This window comes from Dipodomys ordii, unplaced genomic scaffold (assembly GCF_000151885.1).
Source record: "Dipodomys ordii isolate 6190 unplaced genomic scaffold, Dord_2.0 Scaffold286, whole genome shotgun sequence".
NCBI classification, from domain to species: domain Eukaryota; kingdom Metazoa; phylum Chordata; class Mammalia; order Rodentia; family Heteromyidae; genus Dipodomys; species Dipodomys ordii.
This window is the reverse complement of record NW_012267502.1, coordinates 504,199-521,856: the sequence shown is the minus strand read 5'-3', so window position 1 is coordinate 521,856 and position 17,658 is coordinate 504,199. Positions and strand designations below refer to the sequence as shown.

Genomic DNA, 17,658 nt, shown 5'->3' with positions numbered 1-17,658 from the left:
GCAAGAGGGGTAAAAGGTGACAGTGTAAGAGCTCTTCTAGCCAGTGTTACTCTAAGGGCACCTTGAATACTCACAGGGAGCTCTAGCCCCTGCAGTGCCCACACAATCTACAGTCTTGGCCTCACATTAAACTAGCCTAGATATTTGTAGTACCTAGGCCTGAAAGATAAGAAATTGGTCCCCAATGAGTGGGGACAACTGAGGGACTAAGTGATCCCTGGCTAGAAAAAGTCTAGGCAGCTCATAAGATGCTAGGCAGACATTCAAGTACCTGGAGTATACGCTTCCTATCTTGGAAAGTAGGCTGTTAAAGAGAGATGTCCAAAGTACCACTCGACACCACAGGCATGAGATTTTTGACACTGCCATGAAAGATTCCCACAGAGATCACCACACTGAAGGGTCATTTGGCAACTTGGTATGTAATAGCTTCCATGGGGGAAGCCTGACAACTGGACCTGGTTCTATGGGTCCTAATGGTCTGTCTAACACCTGTCCATTCCCCCAAAGTGCTGGCCAGGCCACTTTAAGGTTTGTTAACTCAACCCAAGGGAACTCCCCTCCCCAGCACTGGGGTTTGGCATCAGGCAAGACTTTGTACATGGTAGGCAATCATTCTACCATTTCAACTACTTCACTACCTCACAAAAGTGACCTCACAGCCAGGTGCCCAGGAATCGTGCCTATAATCTTATTGATGCAGGATGCCAAGACCTACAGGATCAAAGTAAATAGGCTGGGGAGAAAACTCCATAAGGTCCTATCTCCAATTAACCAGTTAAAAAGTTCAGGCTAGAGGCAAGCCTACTAACTAACTAACTAAATAAATAAATAGATTAATTTAAAAGTCATGACCCAAGATCCTGCAATATGCACTTTGAGCTTTAAGCCTGACATTTTGGTGTGGATTCTGCCTCTTAACCTTCAGCGTTGGGCACACAGTTCATAGTTAATGCAGTAGACGGAGACTTCAAAAGTAAGATTCTAATTCCCATGGAGTCTGATGTGTACAAACAACAGACCCAACTTATATATCTGGGAGGTCTGAGGACAGTGCTTCAGAACCAGACGCTGACTGGTTTCATGCTGCTTTCCAATGCCCCTTTAGTCCTCATGGACACCAGGGTTTCCAAGAATGGAAGGCTGGCACCTGCCAGGCCCCTTACAGTGACATCTGTGGCAGGAAGTCCTATGTCAGGGAACGGAATATTTCCAGACCTGTTCCCAGAGAGCAGAAATCCAGGGTGGGCAGGGCAGTGCTCACCTTGCACACTCTCGCAATACGAGGGACCATTAACTTGAAAACAAACTCATATTCCACAGATACTTCCGTGAAGAAGAAGTAGATCTTGTCGTCCTCACCCTCGGCACCATCTGGGCTTTTTCGGATCACATCAGCAAAGACAAAGCTAGGCTCTGCAGAGAGATGACACAAGATTGGCCCTGCACATGTAGTTGTGTCACTCCCCGCTCCTCATGGTGTCACAGGCAACTCAGTGTAGCCTTGGGACTCGGGGCTTCCCTGCAAGGATATTTGCAGTATGTGTGCCACATCTCAAAACAATTCCAGAGTCAGAAATGATAATGCTACTGAGTCTGGCTGTGCTTAACTCACCCCCTCCTCAGTTCAGAGAAGTGGCCCCAACAACGGCCATGCAGGGTATTTTTTGATGCCCACCCCAGAAGTTTAATGGAGCTGCTTTGACAGGCAGCCAGAGCATCTGATGCTTTAACATGGAAGCAGGTGCACTAAGACTGAGACCTTCAGATGGCCCATCCTGAGGAGCTGATTGATGGTCCTAGAGGCCACAGGATTTGCCCCACACTGAGAAGCTTCAATGTAGCCCAAGGCCCACTAGCCAGCGATCCCAGACCCTAACTTCAAATATCATCCAGGTACTGTCTAGAGGTAGCAAGGCACTCTGATTCCATATGACCTCCTCTGGAGACTTGATACAACGCTTGCAATGTTAATGTCATGCCAAAATAAGACCACATCCCAGTGTGACAAATCTGAGTTCTTCATTTACCATCTGAATGTCACTTTTATGAAAGTATCTCCGGTCTGTTCTCAGGGTAGGTTAAAGTAGCCTTAAACAGTGTTATTTAGTTAAGAGCTATCTGATGGTTTGCCCTGGATGGTTGTGTCCCTGCTACCTAGGGCTGAGGGAGATCAGGAACAGCCAGAGGGGAAGTGAAATGAACCGCACACACCAGGTGAGACACACCATGTCTTACCATTCAGCCATGGGATTGTATATTCTGTCCGAAGAGGACTGTGGGAAGAGTTTCGGGAGATGATGGGCTCGCTTCCCAAAAAATTATATGCCGTCCCCGAATACAGCTCTTGATCTGAGGTATCCCAGGAGCAGGGAGGAAAAAAGAAAGATTAGCTCCTCCAGCTGTGGCACATAAACATGGATGAATGTTTAACAGGATTTCTTTGTAACTGAATTAAGCCCCTGTGTAGAAGGAGAAAGTTAGTTCCCCAACTTTTGGGATGACCTTCCACTTCCTACAGCTGTCTTTCCTTTGGAGTAATTGTAGGTACCACACTGAGCTGTATTTTAGGATTTAAAGGGAAATACGTGAACACGTCAAGAACTTTTCACACTCAGTGAAAACAACAGCAGATGGCTCCTCCATCTACCATGGGTTACATTTTCATAATAGCATCCTAAATCGGAAGTACTGGTTACAAGAAATACAGTAAGTTCCCCCCTTTCCTTGCCAGACAACACAGACCACAGGCCATAAATGTGCCCAAAACACACCAGCTTAGAGGAAGGCAGACTCACCTCACCCAAAGTCTATTTTGTAATCAGGTTCTAAATATCTGTTGAAATTCACTGAACATGAAAATGAAGACTGAACGCTATTATGGTGTACTTCATACCATGACAGGGTTAAAAAAAAAAAGTTAGTGGAACCACTGTAAGCTGGAGACTGTACAGTAATGGGTACCTACAAAGCACATGGCCCAATCACTGCAGATGTCTTGAGACCACAGTAGGCAGCATGGGGCTCCATGACTCACTTCCCTCCCAAACAGAAATATCTGAATATTGTGTAGAAAGCATTTGTGCTACCACTATAGTGGCTGGTTATCCCTTTGAACAATGAATTAAAAAATTCCTAAGGCATCTGTGCTGAGGGACGTATACCTTCTGTAAGGGCAGCTAATGTTAAAACGAGGCCTGGCAAGACAGGACTGGGAAGGAAGGAGAGCCAAATGTCTTGTACAGGGATGGAACACTTGGCCATAAGCTTCAGCAGCGAGGAGCCTCAGGAGAAAGACTCACCAACCATGACAGATGTGTAGCTGTGCGCAGGGTCAAAGGGACACCTTCCTTTGCCATCTTCATTTTTCCCCAGAAACTTAAAGGATTCTAAGTTCTGTAGTGGAATAAAGAGAAAGAGGATCTTAAGATATCTGATTTTCTGAGACAATAATGTGTCTTGGTACCATTTAATTTTATAGCTTCCTTATTCCCAGACGACCAATAGAGAAGAGCAGATGGGAGTTGGGTCACATGATTTCTACTCTTGGAGACTTGGGTTTTATTCCTAGCTGTATGTCACTCAGCTTAGAGTGCACACCAGTGCATTGGGCCCTAAATGAGTGACCCAGGATCTCAGTATCTTCATCTGGAAAATGGGAACCTGGACGGTGGTATCTCTACTAGAGCTGTTCAGGGCTATTAAGAACCAAATACGAGACATGTTCAACAAGTAACAAGGGCTCATGTTTACAATTTAACTATCATTAGACAAGGATAGAAGTGTGGGGTGGGGGTGAGGAAAGGCAATAAGCCATGGAGTCAAGCTGATTAAATATGCATGCATGAAATATGATGGTGAAAGCCCTTTGACAGGAATACAAAACAGGTTCTGCCTGAGATAGGGCCAGACAGCTCCCTGTTAGGCTATGAAATGTGAAGTGGGATGACAACATAGCCCATGTGATATAAGCCATTTATCACACCAGAAGACAACTGGCAGACACTGGGGCGATGTGTAAAGGGCCTGAAGGATTCATGATACTGGGGAGTTGGCCATCTATTTTCTTAGCTATAGAAATGGAATCAGAATTAGGTAGGAAAGTTGTCATTATTTTCAAGAGATTATTTCAAAGGCATTTAAAGATCATGAGTCATACTTCCATAAGAATTCGCACACTCACACAACATGTGCACACAACATGTGCATGTAATCCCCAGTTATGCAATCCAAGTAGTTAGTACATATGAATGAGTGATCAGCTTTTTTGTTGTTTCAAATTTTCTATTGAAAGTTTTGGGGAAAGTTAGCCAGGCATCTGTGGCTCATGCCTGTAATTCTAGCTACTCAGGAGTCTAAGCTTTGAGAATCACGGTTCAAAGCCAGCCCAGGCAGGAAAGTCTGTGAGAGTCATGTCCAATTAACTGCTAGCAAGCTGGAAATGGCACTGTGGTTCAAGTAGTAGAGCATTAGCCTTGAGCAAAAAAGCTCAGGGACAGCACCCTGGCCCTGAGTTCAAGTCCCAAGATTGGAGCATGTGTGTGCACACATGCATACACATACACGTTTTAGGGAAAGTTACACATCTAGACTGACACCTAGCATACTCTCTTCTTACCTCAACCACAACATTTCTACCATATGTAAATATAAACAACAGAGCTATACAATGCTAGACATTTTGATGTGAAAAATGCTTTCAGTACAACTTATGCTTATTTTTTTGTACATTTGTATTTTCTAATGAGTCTGTATATCTCATTTCTCTGACTCTTGTTTTGTTATTTTTGCAGCGGATATCAAACGTAGGGTCTCTTGCATAGTAAGCAGGAGCTCTATCTCTTAGCATATTGAGAAAATCAAATAAATTAAGGATTAGAGAAAACTAAGCTTTGCATTTCATCAGCCAATACCTATCCATGGTTTCAGGCATCTGTAGGTAACGCAGGGTTCTGAGTAGTGCAATGACCACTGCCATGCCCTATACAGGACATGAATAATCCCGCTGTTCTGTGTGTCCAGGCTGAATGCCCTACTCACTGGTCACTCAGAAGTCATCTTAGATATTAAATACACAAACCTCAGGTAGTTTGGTACTACTTGAGCTTTCAGGCATCCACTAGGGCCTTGGAAACATGTTCCTAGCAGATAAGGGACCACCAAATAACATGTTTCTCATCTTTCAGGAACTTATGAAATCCAGGGTTGGTTACTAGAAAATGTGCCTCATTTCCAACTCTCCAATGTACTTGCTTAAAACATGCTCCTCCTTCTGTTGATGATTGCCTAATTGAGCACTGGATTGTTTGAATAAAAAGAATTTCTCCCGAAAGGATAAAGTGAGACAGTTTGTTAGCTTGGTTGTTAACTTGAGAAAGGCCCCTCCTCCCCTTCCCTCCCACAGCAGGATAGAGAAGATAACCAATTAGACCAGCTGAGGACGTGACTCAGGGAAAGGCAGAAAGTGTCCTGCTCAGACCACTCAAGAGTGGGTGGTCCTGGGAGGGCTGTGCAGTGGGCAGGGTCATGCCAACACAGAATGGTGACACAGTATTCAAGACCCACCAACACTGGCCAAGAATACACACCATTTAGGTTGCAGGACCTTCATCGGTGTGACTTGAAGCCCACCATGGGCAGGGTGTTGGGGTCACGGTATATAGGTAACTATCAACAGTTCACTTTCTAGAATGTCTCTCCATCATTCCCAAGAACCACAACTGATCTGAGTCCTGCTTCAACCCATGCCTTGTGCAGCAACACCATGGCTCAGCGGAGCATTAAAGACTGCACACTTTTCCCACAGCCTAGTGAAGCTTTCCAGAGGGGCCTGGAGCTACCCTAACCCTCACATTGCAGAACTGAAAAAAATCCTAGTGCTTTTGGGTTAAAGCTTCACTTTCTGTCTACTCAAGATTCCACTCTTAACCACTGCTCAGGGAGCACACTGATCAGGGAACAAGTCCATGGCCTTACCAGGTGGTCACAGATGGGCTGGAATGCATTAGTCCCACATACATAGAGAGAGCTGGCACTGAGGGGCTGAAGTACCCGGATGTAGTTGAGGCATTCTGTCTGTGGGAAGAGAAACACCATCAACAGCCAGCCACTGAAATGCCCTCCACATCCACATTGTGAAGTCCTTCGGTGCTGCCCCTGCATTCCCTCCTGACACTCCCAAATAGAGGAGTCTGATACCCCTTCCACCTTGTGTACTGCTCAACTATCAGCTGAGTTATATCATCTTATCTCTAATGTGTACACAGGCTGTTTAGGTGATATTTTCAGTTCATTAGGTAATTGATATTTAATAAAGATCTGTAGACCAAACATAGGAAGGAATTGACCTCAAATTGCCCTTGAGCTCCCGAGGTAGAAAGAAATGTATTTTACTCTCACTGAACACATAAACCATTCCCTTGGCTACCAAACCAGCACAAAAGACCTCCACCTTCCAGGTGATGCTGCCCACAGAACAGGAAAGAAATGTTTCTTAGAATCCCAAAGCGGAGAAGCTAAGCAGAGAGGGAGTGTCGCCAGCTGTGTATCATAAAGGCCCCAGCAGGAAAACAAAGGCTCCACTTAGGAACCCACATGCTATTTTAGGGTGAACAGTACTTGGATTATATAGACTACAGTCTGAAATTATCTCAAATCAGAAAAGTTTCTTTTGGCTGTGACTGTTTTCAAACTGGTAGATGTAATTCACCATCACCCAAGGGACAAGGAGGGGGAAAGTGACAATGGCTATTTCCCTCTGCTTTGCAGACCCTGCTGTATGTGTAATTCCATCAGTGTCTGCTGTCCACTTTCTTATCGCTTCCTCAGGAAACACTTGGTTTAGAGACACATGCTTCAGTAAAAGTGTTTTGACACTTTCCTAACAATAGTTAGAGAAAAAAATTAAAAAAATAAAAAAATGAATTGAACAACCAAAAAAACCCTACAGGTTTCTCAAGAAATGTCTCTGCAATTAGCCAAATTCTTGCTATAACTCTACTATCATGAACAATATCAGGAACTCATGGGCTCTCACAGTCTGAGAACCTAGCAACAGGCAGGGGTACGGTGACACGGTAGGTAGGAACACTCTAGTTCTTCCTGAGTCTCACTATGCTTAGGAACCTAAGGAATGGGCTTCTGCCTAGAATCCTCCAATTCTGGCAACATCCCAAGACCTCAAGCTGCAAGGAAGATCAGGAATCCTAAATTTTACACTGCGTGTCAGTGAACATAGGGAATCCGATGATTCACATCAAGTAGAGCACATTTTTCACGTGTCTCCTGTGTCTGGCATCCATCCCCATTCTCAGGAGAAGGAATAAGCTCCCCCAGCAGGACCACTCAAACACACACCACACCCAGCTGAATTCAGAAGATACAGCACTCCGGATGAAACAACGAAGGATGCATGTGAGGTTTTGTAACTGGCAAAAGCACTTACCTGTTTTGACTTTCCCTTTTCTGCACATTTTGCTTTTTTGTCTTCTGAGACTTTCCAGTGTACCTGTGAGCGAGAAACAATTCAAAATCTAGTTCATATTATGCTCTCCCTTTAAAAACAGGTATGGGATAAAATGCGTGTTTTTTTTTTTTTTAAAGGCACATCATGAGGGTTCAGAGCACGGAGGATTCTGAACTGGAGGAAAAAATGCAAATTGTAAAAAAGGACTGAGGCCTGGGGGCCTTCCTGAACATTCTATGTTTATCATCTCAAAAACAAGAGGTCTAGGAGCCCTAATATTAACCACAAAAGAACAAGATAAAACTGAACCATTTGAAGTGGGGAAAAATTACTTTTCTCTACACACACACACACACACACAGAGTAGAGTATTATTCACCATTAAGAAGACAGGAATCCTATCAGTTACAGCACCATGGGTATAATGAGAGGACATTAAGTAAAATAAGGCACACATGGACAGACAAGCACTACATTTCCTCTCTCAGGTGTGGAAGCTAAAACTAGCCAACCTGGAAGTAGAGTAGTGATTACTAAAGAATAGACAGGGTATGGCTAGTAGAAATAGTGGGATTTGATCAGTGCATACTTAATACATGTATGGAATTATTATTATGTACAATTAATATATGTTAAATAAACCAACTTTGATATCCATTAAAACTGAAGGAGCCAAGTGAGGGCAGCTCATGCCTATAATCCTAGCTACTCAGAAGGATGAGATCTGAGGATCACAGTTAGAAGCTATCCCAGGCAGAAAAGTCTATAAGTCTATTTCCAAGCAGCCAGTAAAAACCTGGGAGTGGAGTTGTAGCTCAAGTGGTTAGAACTCTATCTCTGATTTAGCAAACTAAGGGACAGTTCCTAGACCCTAAATTCAAGCCCCTAGTATTGGTGCACGTGCACATGCATGTGCGTGTGCGCACACACACGCACGCGCACGCACACACACACACACACACAGGAGCCTTCAGAAGGTGGCAGAATCACGGTCCCTGATACCTGTGTTGGCAGCAACTGATGATAACAGTGTTAACACCACTGTCAACTCAGTGCCGCTCTGTGGAGGATCTTCAAAGCAGCATCAGAATCAAGGCCACCACAAGACAGAAAGCAACACAAGATGGAAGGAAAAACAAAGGGCCCTAGACTCCTACTTTGTCCTCCCTAAATGACCTTTACCTATTCCTGTGTAAGGCCCTGAAACTGGCGAAAGTTACAAATTAGGACATTTCTGGAGACTTACATAGGTGTGGGGCTCAATAGTGAGGAAACACACAGAGCTTCTTGGGAAAGGAAAGCCCAGGTGAGCTATCATTCAGAACTAACAGTGTTATATCACCCAAATGTTCCTAGGGCAGAAAACAACCATCCACGTGAAGTTATTGCAGTGGATCTCCAATCAGGATGTCCAAGAGCCTAATAAGGTCCCAAGTGCCTGGCAACTTCCGTCAGAATGTAAAAGGCAACTGAAGTTCCTCATCCACCTGTGGAAACGGCTTCGGTCAACTATGTGAATGGTAATCAATCCTGAATCATATTTCTGGGCTTTTCACTAAGAAATTCTGCCAAGCATAGCCCTGGCCCAAGTTACCAAGAAGATACAGCTGAGATAGATGCAGATGCACAGAGGAAGGTCTGAGTGGGCAATGAGCCTGCAGCACCCATCTGCTCAGCCACTTTCTGGAAAAACACTATTTCTAAAGTAGAAGAGATTCAGAAACTTACTGACCTGTCAATCAGAAATTAGGAATAGGACAGATCAAACAGGAGATAGAACAGAACCATTGAGATTGGGGACAGAAGATGCTTTTTACCAGCCTGGAAACAGCCTGAGTCAGACAGCAGGGAAACCAGAAGGCCTACCACTAGAACAAAGGATCTGATCATTAAAAAAGGACTCAGAGCTTAAAGAGGGGCTCCCTGGTGTACACTTGCCTAGCATGTGGAAGGCCTGGTTTCATCCCTAGAATCACAAAACTAAAAGAGGGCTGAGTTATTGGGGTGGACATAAAAATAAACATTTGCAGCAATCACTGTAGCACTAAAACTCAAACCATTGAAGCCTCACCGCTGCCCTCTGGGTAGAACCAAGTCATGAACTCCTTTTTCTGAAAACTAGTCAATGAAGGTGAGCCTCTGGCATCTGTCCCCACTTTCCCTAGAACTAGAAGACCAAAAGGCTGGTGAGGGTACTTTCTGTACCAGTTGACTCCTGGATGACAGATGAAAAGGGAAGAGAGAAGCAGAATATCACATTTTGTGACTATGAGGAGGCTGCACACACTGGCTTTGATGTCCCTGGGCCACTGAGGCTCGAGAGGAAGGAACTTGTCCTCAGGGAGTGCCTCGCTCACCTGGCCTCTGTTCAGGGCAAGCCCTAGAGGAAGATGTGAGAAGACAGAGGCTCACTTTAGATACTATAAGGATGTAAGGAGCAATGACAAGGATAGAACATGAGACAGATGGTGCAGAGTGGCTTTCTCATAGTGGCCCAAGAAACAGATTAAACGGACAGAATGTCTGGATGTAACAGTGGAGCCTGATTAGTTTTCCCTGGGTTCAATACAAATCTTTTAGCAACAATAACAACAACAACATTTCATAATCAAGTTGGTGAAATGTGAACTGGCTGAATAATGGATGCTATAAAATGTGGGGGTGCTGTTTTTCATTTATTTGAGTGAAAAGGAATCCTTTCCCTAAGAATTGCACAGATGGAGACAGGACTTGGGATTCATCTAAAGGCCACCAGAGGCAGGGAATATTTGAGCCAAGAATAAGAGCCCAGCTATGGAAGCTACAATTATCCAGAACTGGAAACACCAGAGTAAAGATTTTCTATAATAAAAAGCTTAAAAGGAAAAGATGGGGGAGGCTGAGTGACTTGCTTGTGGATATCCTGAGATAAGTCTACATGGCCAGGAAGGGAATTCTGACCTTCTCACTCCAGCCTTTCTTTACAGTGCCTGACTCACCTCACGTTGCTTCTGAGAGATGTTGCTTGCGTTCACTGCAAAGATGGCCTCTCGAGCACCCACGTACAGTGTGTCCTCGTCCTCACTCAGCAGCAAGGCTGAGTAGTTGAAGATATCTGGCTCATGGAATTGCACCAGTCCTACCTCTGTAAGAGACAAGGGAAACTGTCAGAGGCAGGAAGGAAGGACAGAGCCAAAGGGTCATTTTTGGGCTCTGGACAGATCCTGAGCACCTGTTCATTTGGCTATAGTGAGCATGACGAAGTACACACTGTGAGAGCCAATGAGGAAGATGCAGAACCTCCAAGACAGACCTGCAAGGTCACCATCAAGGGTATGTTAGGGGCCGTGCTTTGTAGCTCACGTGTGGGACCCAAGGAAGCATGCTTAACCACCCTTCTTTCTAAGTCTGGCTCAATTCCAAGTCCCCTACTCAGTGGCTTCCCAGGGGATCCTAAACCAGATAACTTCACTCACCCATGTGTCTTTAGTCAAGCACAGATTAGGTCTGGAAAAAAACACAGTAGATTGTGTGTGTGTGTGTGTGTGTGTGTGTGTGTGTGTGTATGTATACACACACACACACACACACACATATAAAATGTTTTGAAGGAGTCTCAACTCCCACATGAGTGTCAAGCTTTGTTGCCTGTGATATGTAACTGTCATGGCTCATGCTGGCCTCCAGCGCTTCTCTTCTTCCTACTCTTCTTTTAGAGAGCTAAGATCACAGGTGTGCAGCACCACACCCAGTTAAGTGTTTATTTTTTTTTAAGAAGTTGTTTCATCTTTATGGCTGTTCTGATATCAATCTGAGAGTTTTCAACTTGGATTTCCACATATTTATTACCAAGTGCCCATGGGGTTGAAGAGTCAGGAATTCTGGGATTGTCTTTAGTTCCTTATAGTATGGTTCCTTCCTCTCACAAGCTGTTTACTTTGCCTGCAATGTCACTATGACCCGTGTTGCACTAATCCTGAAAGCCCTATCCACTGTTCTCCAAAGCTGTGACTACGTTCCACATAGCTGATGTTTTGCTGTAGCTCAATCGACTGTCCTATAATTGTTCTCATTCAGCTATGAGGGCATATACAACATATAGCTGAAATTTCTTGAGGGCATATACAACATATAGCTGAAATCTCTCAGTGCCATCACATAGTAGAACATAGTAGGTGGGCAAGACGTATGAAAATGCAAAACAAGACATAACAATACACGTCAGGTGCAAAGGCCTGCTGCTTTAATGTTCCAATGCAGAAAGAGGAGAATGACAGATAGGACATAGGTCCAGGTTCTGTGGGGCATGATGGCCTGGACATGTCTGAGACTCTGAGTCCTGTGAGGAAGCTTCTCCATTGCTCAATGCCCAGTATTTACACTCAGAGACCTGCAGGCCCAGACACAGAGCAGAAGAGGAAATAACCACAGCTGATACCAGTGAGCAGGAAAGATGCGTTCTCAAGCTGTCCCTACCTCACTCTTCTCTCAAGTGCAAGAGGCAGACACATGCCTGTGTTGGACAACCCCTCAGCCACTTACTAGGTAAGAAGCTACCCTTCAAGGATCCCTTAATTCAGACTCCATGAGAGGTCTGAGCAAGCTAATGGACTATTTCTAGTCACAAAAGCACCCCCTCTATGCAGCATAATGGACCACAAAGCCAGGACAGACAACCTGGCAGATCAAATGCCAGGTGCTCAGTGGGTCTATCTCAGAACTTCAGAGTACCTGATCCCCTCCCTGCACTGTCAGCATCTGGACAGCTTGGCTCTCACCTCTGTGTTCCCAGGTGATCCGGGGTATTGGTGCAAACGCCACTGCTGTCCCAAATGCCACCACTAGGGCTGTGAGCAGCCCTTCGACTGGGCCACACATCCTCGTAGGGTGGGGCCCCGAGCTACAGGCGTTAGCAGAGCAGGCTCATGGGCAGCAGGAGGTAGCAGTGGGAATGCTGTTCACCAAGCCAGCAGCTCTGCTCCAAGACGATGAGCGTTCGGGTCCCCAAGAACACACATCTTCCTGCTGGCCAGGTAAGAAGTGGCCACGTTCACCTTCTGGATGTTGAAGGCCACTGATGTGTCCTTCAGGCCTGTAGAGGAAACACAGGGAGGAACAAACAAGGTCACCTTAGGTCTCAGGCTGCTCCTGCTTCTCAATGTCCCCTAAGCTCCTTCCCTTTACCTCCAATACTTCTCTTGCTAGCAATTTAACTGCTGAAGATCAAAAGGTGCTGGTTGTGGGAGTGCTGGGTACAGAGGACAACACTAGAGCCCCAGGACTCACCACCCTCTACACACACCACACACATACACATCAGACTCCAAGATGGACCTGACCTGAGCCAGATGGGAATGGCCAGCCACTGCCTAGCTACCTTCCTTCAAGGCCTTCCTTCCTGCCTGGGACTTCCTCTCTCCATCTTTTCCTCCTAGTCCAGGCTGCTGAGGGAAAGAAGCAGCAACTGACTGTCCAGTCTATTCCAACAGGTGGTAAGCCCCTTTGGTCAGAAATTCCTTGCTTCTTTCTGGGACTGGAATGCTACAAGCTAGAGGCTGGCCAATCTTTGCCATGAAGGGCCACATGGTCATTATTCTCAGCTTTCTACCTCTGTCCCAACAACTGTTTACTAGTCTGGACCTGGGACTCATCAACAACATAGGTCCAAGACGAAGGGATGATGCCAATCCTGATACCAGACATGGCAGGAAAGCCAAGGACTAAACGTGGAGAAAGCTGGATGGCTGAGCAAGTTTACATATTCATTCACTGGGTACGAGCCTGTTCTCCAGCCATCTTAAAAAAATGAGGTGGATGGGCTGGGAAGGTGGCTCAGTGGTAGAGCGCTTGCCTTGCATGCCTGAGGCCCTGGGTTCAATTCCTCAGCACCACATAAGCAAAAAGAAAAAAGCCAGAAGTGGCACTGTGGCTCAATGGTAGAGCGCTAGCCTTGAGCTGAAGAGCTGAGGGACAGCGCCCAGGCCCAGAGTTCAGGCCCCATGACCAGACCCCCCCAAAAAAAATGAGGTGGAGGGGGGGAGGTACCTTGCAACCTTGCATACAGCCACAGAATTGTCTTGATCCCAGTAACTGCTGCCTCTAAGACCAAGTGTTCATGCTGCTGCCAAAGAGCTGGTGGCCAGAATACTGACACTGCTCTCAGACCATTCACTGAGTTGAGGGCCTTGGCCACATACACAACAGAAATGTGGGCCCTGCTCACAAGCCCCCCCCCGTGCCTTCAGGGGACAATGGCCAGAGAAGGAGTCACATCTCCATGTAGGCCTAAGGTGCCACAATCTAACAACAGTGCTATGATGCGCTTATGAAACAACATCTCACTCAGTACAGCCTCTTCCCCATGAATATCTTCCATGCATTTCCCAGAGAAGGGGAACAGCATGAGCAACAAATACAGTCAGCCTGACGGTGAGTGTGCTCTAGCTGCTGCCTCCTTTCCAACTCTTTTACAATTAGTAATACCACAATGTTCCTTAAACCCACCAGCCTGCAAAACCCCCACACTGTAGTTGTGGCCCAGATGCAGGCCCCATATTAGGGTAGCAAGGCACAAGAACAGCACTTTCCCCACTGGAGCCACCAACGTATGCCAGTCTGTGCAGCTATGGACGAGGTCTGCCTTGCATTAGGAAGAAAACACCAGGATATGTGGGAACAAGGTGAACTCTTCAAGTGAAGTGAAGGGGCAAGACCGGTGACTCCTCAATCCTGGAACCAGCACCACTGATTTTTGGCCTCAGACATGAAAGGGGGATCCTGGAGGGAGAGGGAAGGGAGAGGGGGCTCTGGTGCCTCACCAGCTGCAGCCTATGGCACTTCATGACAACATACTAACCAGGCACCTCCAGCTCACATCAGAGTCCCCTACAGCTCACTCCTAACAGCTCACTCCATCTTCTACAATGAAAATACCAGGAAATAAAAGAAAATGGCTAGAATAGCTGAAATCATCTCAGAGCAGCAGGAATGGGGGTTTGAAAGCCCCAAGACTGGCAAGGATTTCTTTCTCCCATAAGCCATATCAAGTGCATTAATTGTTTTGGTAAAAACGAATTTAAAATAAATTATAGTGCCCTGGTTCCTGTCACCTGGAGCAGAGCAGCTCAGCAGATCTCTGCAATCTCTGCCGCATGATCCCAGGGACAGGGAAGATTGAGCAGGGTCTGCAGGGAGCCTGGAGCCTAATAGCTGCTAGAGGGGAGAGGTCAAACACCTTCCTGGAAGTAGGAAGATTTACCAAGCACCAAGTACATGACTGAAATGCCAGGTCTGGAGCTACCACTGCCTCTCTCCCAACCCTTCCTCAACACAGAGGCACGTAGACCCTCCTCAAGCCTTTGCACATGCTGTTCCCTCTTCCAGAACATTCCCAGGTGCTCCAGTGGCTCTCTCCTCCTTGCAATGACCCTTTACTTCAAGGTCATCTCCTCAGTGCTTCCCCTGACCCCCTCCCCACCCCCATAGTCTTTCTCCCTTCCTGCTGTTGTCTGTACAGTATGTGGTATAAGGGTTTAACAGTGTCTCCAGATTTAGTCCTTCAAAGGCAGAGCAAAACCGGGGGAAGCCCAACATCACAGCTAAAACACCAAGGTGGAGACTAGGCAGGATTTAAGACCCTAACAGCAGAAAGCATCACAAAACAAAACTTCAAGTGGACACGCTGAAAATTGTTCTTCCTTAAAGTAACCCCAAAATTTCCTTTAGGAGCAGTGCGTGTTGGGCCAAATGTGGCCTCTCCCAGCTCCCCCACAAGCCCTGCCTGACATACCCCTGCCTAGGTCTGAAGCCCATTTATGCCATCAGTGGACACAGATTGTGACAGCCTAGCTCAGACCCCACCACTCTTCTCCAGTGGCTTATAAAACAAGCCACACGAAGGGTCGAATGTCCCAAGAGGTGGAGCTGCATGAAGGTGGGGGGAAGGGGAAAGGGACTGCTGCGCTGTTTGCTTCATGACACTAGGAAGCCCTGATGCTTTGTTTCCACGAGCACACGCTGTTTGGTACAATTTAAAAGTGCTATGAGTGAAGCACACACCACATCCATACAAGCCTCTAGCTGCCCATGATGCTTTCCAGCAATGATGGCCTCCCCAGTCACTGAGGGGACCTTTTAAGGTCTAAATTAAACCAACAACACGGAACAAAGGAAGGAGTGCTCACTGCTCTCCCAAGCAAGTCTGAGAAGGGATGGTCTCCTGCGGGCAGCTGAGGCTGATGAATGCATGCTCTGCAGTGACAGTGGGAAGCTGCCACCTCGCCCTCAGATAGAAGGATCTGGCAGAGGAGCCCATTAGAGACAGGGTTATGAATGTCACTGCCATTACACACACATAATTGTGCTGCTCACAGGGAGGGACTTGTGCTCTTCAAATGGCAGGAGACTGGAATGGGAGGGACTCCCTGTCACACAGCAGCTCTCCATCTCAAGCACCTGGACATCAGGAGAGAAAACAGGAGTACCAGCAACTGCAGGAGCAGGGGCTGGAGAAAAAAAAAAAAAACGTGGGCATGCATATTTGTGTACACACAAGTACAAACGTATACATGTAGGCATGCATGCACTGTCAATGCCTGAGCTCACACAGACACATCCGTGCATGTGTGCAAACATCTGTATGCACATGTGTCTATAAGAATATACATGTGTGTCTGCGTACGCCTGTATACACAAGCTCAGTAATTGCGTGTGCATGCATGCACCTGTGTGTGCCCGCACATGCCTATGTGCATCTCTGTAGGCCTGTGTATACAGAGACTCTGTCATGAATGCATGTGTAGGTGTCACTTTACTGTAGTGCATGAACTGCAACCTAGTGTCACATCTTACCTGTGGGTCCTCCCTGGAATGCTGAAGTGCCTGCTGGGATCAGGACAGCACACTGACCCGAAAGCGTCTTCCTCACTGGCACCCAGGGAACCTGATATGTGCCTCAGATGAACTGTGGGCAGATACCTGACAAAGCTGATCATCCCCTGGATCCCACCCAGTCTTCCTGCAGATACCAGTATGTGGGAGTTTACCAAACCTGCTTCTTTCTTTCTTTTTTTTTTTCCAATTTTATTTTCTTATAAAGATGCTGTACAAAGAGGTTACAGTTACATCAGTAAGGTAATGAGTGCATTTCTTGTCAGACATTGTTCTGCTTATTTCTTATCTGCACAGATTTGCCCAGGTGGAGTGGTTCAACATTCACACTGCTTCTAGCCCTGGGGCTGGGAGAGTAGGTGTTCCTATGGCTTCCCTCTGAGTTAGGACCACTAGCCAGGTAGTCGGGAGAAAGGATCACCATGGTCCTCCCTAGCCGTACCTTGCCAGTGATGGGGCCTGGACTCCTTAGCACATGTTACCACCTTGCATGCTAAGGGTAAAAAGGGCTTTGTCACCCTAGGAATTGGGAGCAGGTTTAGGAATGCCTGAGTCATGCGCCGAGCAAACACTATTCCCATCTCAATTTTCCCAGGACTCAGAATGGATCCCTGGCACTGTGCATAGAAGAGACTCAGAGTACTGCCTCTGCACTGAAAGAACACACCCAGCAAGGGTGATTGCCTGCCCAGAGTTCCCAAGGATGCAGGCTTGGTCTTATACTACCTCTCAAAGGCAAGCAAGACTCAGCAGGATGACTCAGACATGTTCTCACCTCATTCATGCACCAAACTGACTGGTGCCACAGTGCTGTGATAGGTGGGAAGCCAGGGTACGAGACAGCGCTGGGGAGCTGAGGGGGGAGAGGCAACACCAACTGTGGTGTACATGCCTGTTCTGCAGCTATGACAACCTGGAAGTGTTTTGGCTGGTTCATGACAATGCGGTAACATGTGTGCATGGAACACAGATGCATGCTGTGACCCCAACAGACTAGAACTTAAGAGAAATAAAATAACCCTCTTCCCCTGGTCTAAGGTTCCTTCTATACTTTTAGCATTCCCACAGGGACTTCAGGCCTAGGCTGGCTCTCCAGCAGTGTGAGTTTGACTGGGAGATGGTCAGCCAGCTCCACAGAGGTGATTGTCAGGCTCATGACCCTTCAGGGCTCGCCAGCATCATGTTCTGGTTATAAAATCACTCAGATAGGGGCTGGGAAGGTGGCTCAGTGGTAGAATGTTTGCCTTGCATGCATGAGGCCCTCAGCACCACATAAATAGAAAAAGCCGGAAGTGGCACCATGGCTCAAGTGGTAGAGCACTAGC

General features: G+C 46.5%; 1 protein-coding gene across 2 annotated transcripts in view; it reads right to left on the bottom strand.

Annotated features, from left to right (window-relative positions):
* Positions 1 to 17,658, bottom strand: part of LOC106001327 (semaphorin-4D) — a 62,880-nt gene that overhangs the window by 12,563 nt on the left and 32,659 nt on the right. For both annotated transcript variants that reach the window (XM_013036439.1, XM_013036437.1), the window contains exons 3-9: positions 12,223 to 12,536; positions 10,444 to 10,589; positions 7,445 to 7,507; positions 5,977 to 6,075; positions 3,303 to 3,396; positions 2,239 to 2,352; positions 1,265 to 1,416 (exon numbers count right to left, since the gene is read on the bottom strand). In XM_013036439.1, the coding sequence (XP_012891893.1) occupies positions 1,265 to 1,416; positions 2,239 to 2,352; positions 3,303 to 3,396; positions 5,977 to 6,075; positions 7,445 to 7,507; positions 10,444 to 10,589; positions 12,223 to 12,322 (768 nt within the window). In that variant the 5' untranslated portion in view covers positions 12,323 to 12,536. The remainder of the gene's footprint in view (positions 1 to 1,264; positions 1,417 to 2,238; positions 2,353 to 3,302; positions 3,397 to 5,976; positions 6,076 to 7,444; positions 7,508 to 10,443; positions 10,590 to 12,222; positions 12,537 to 17,658) is intronic.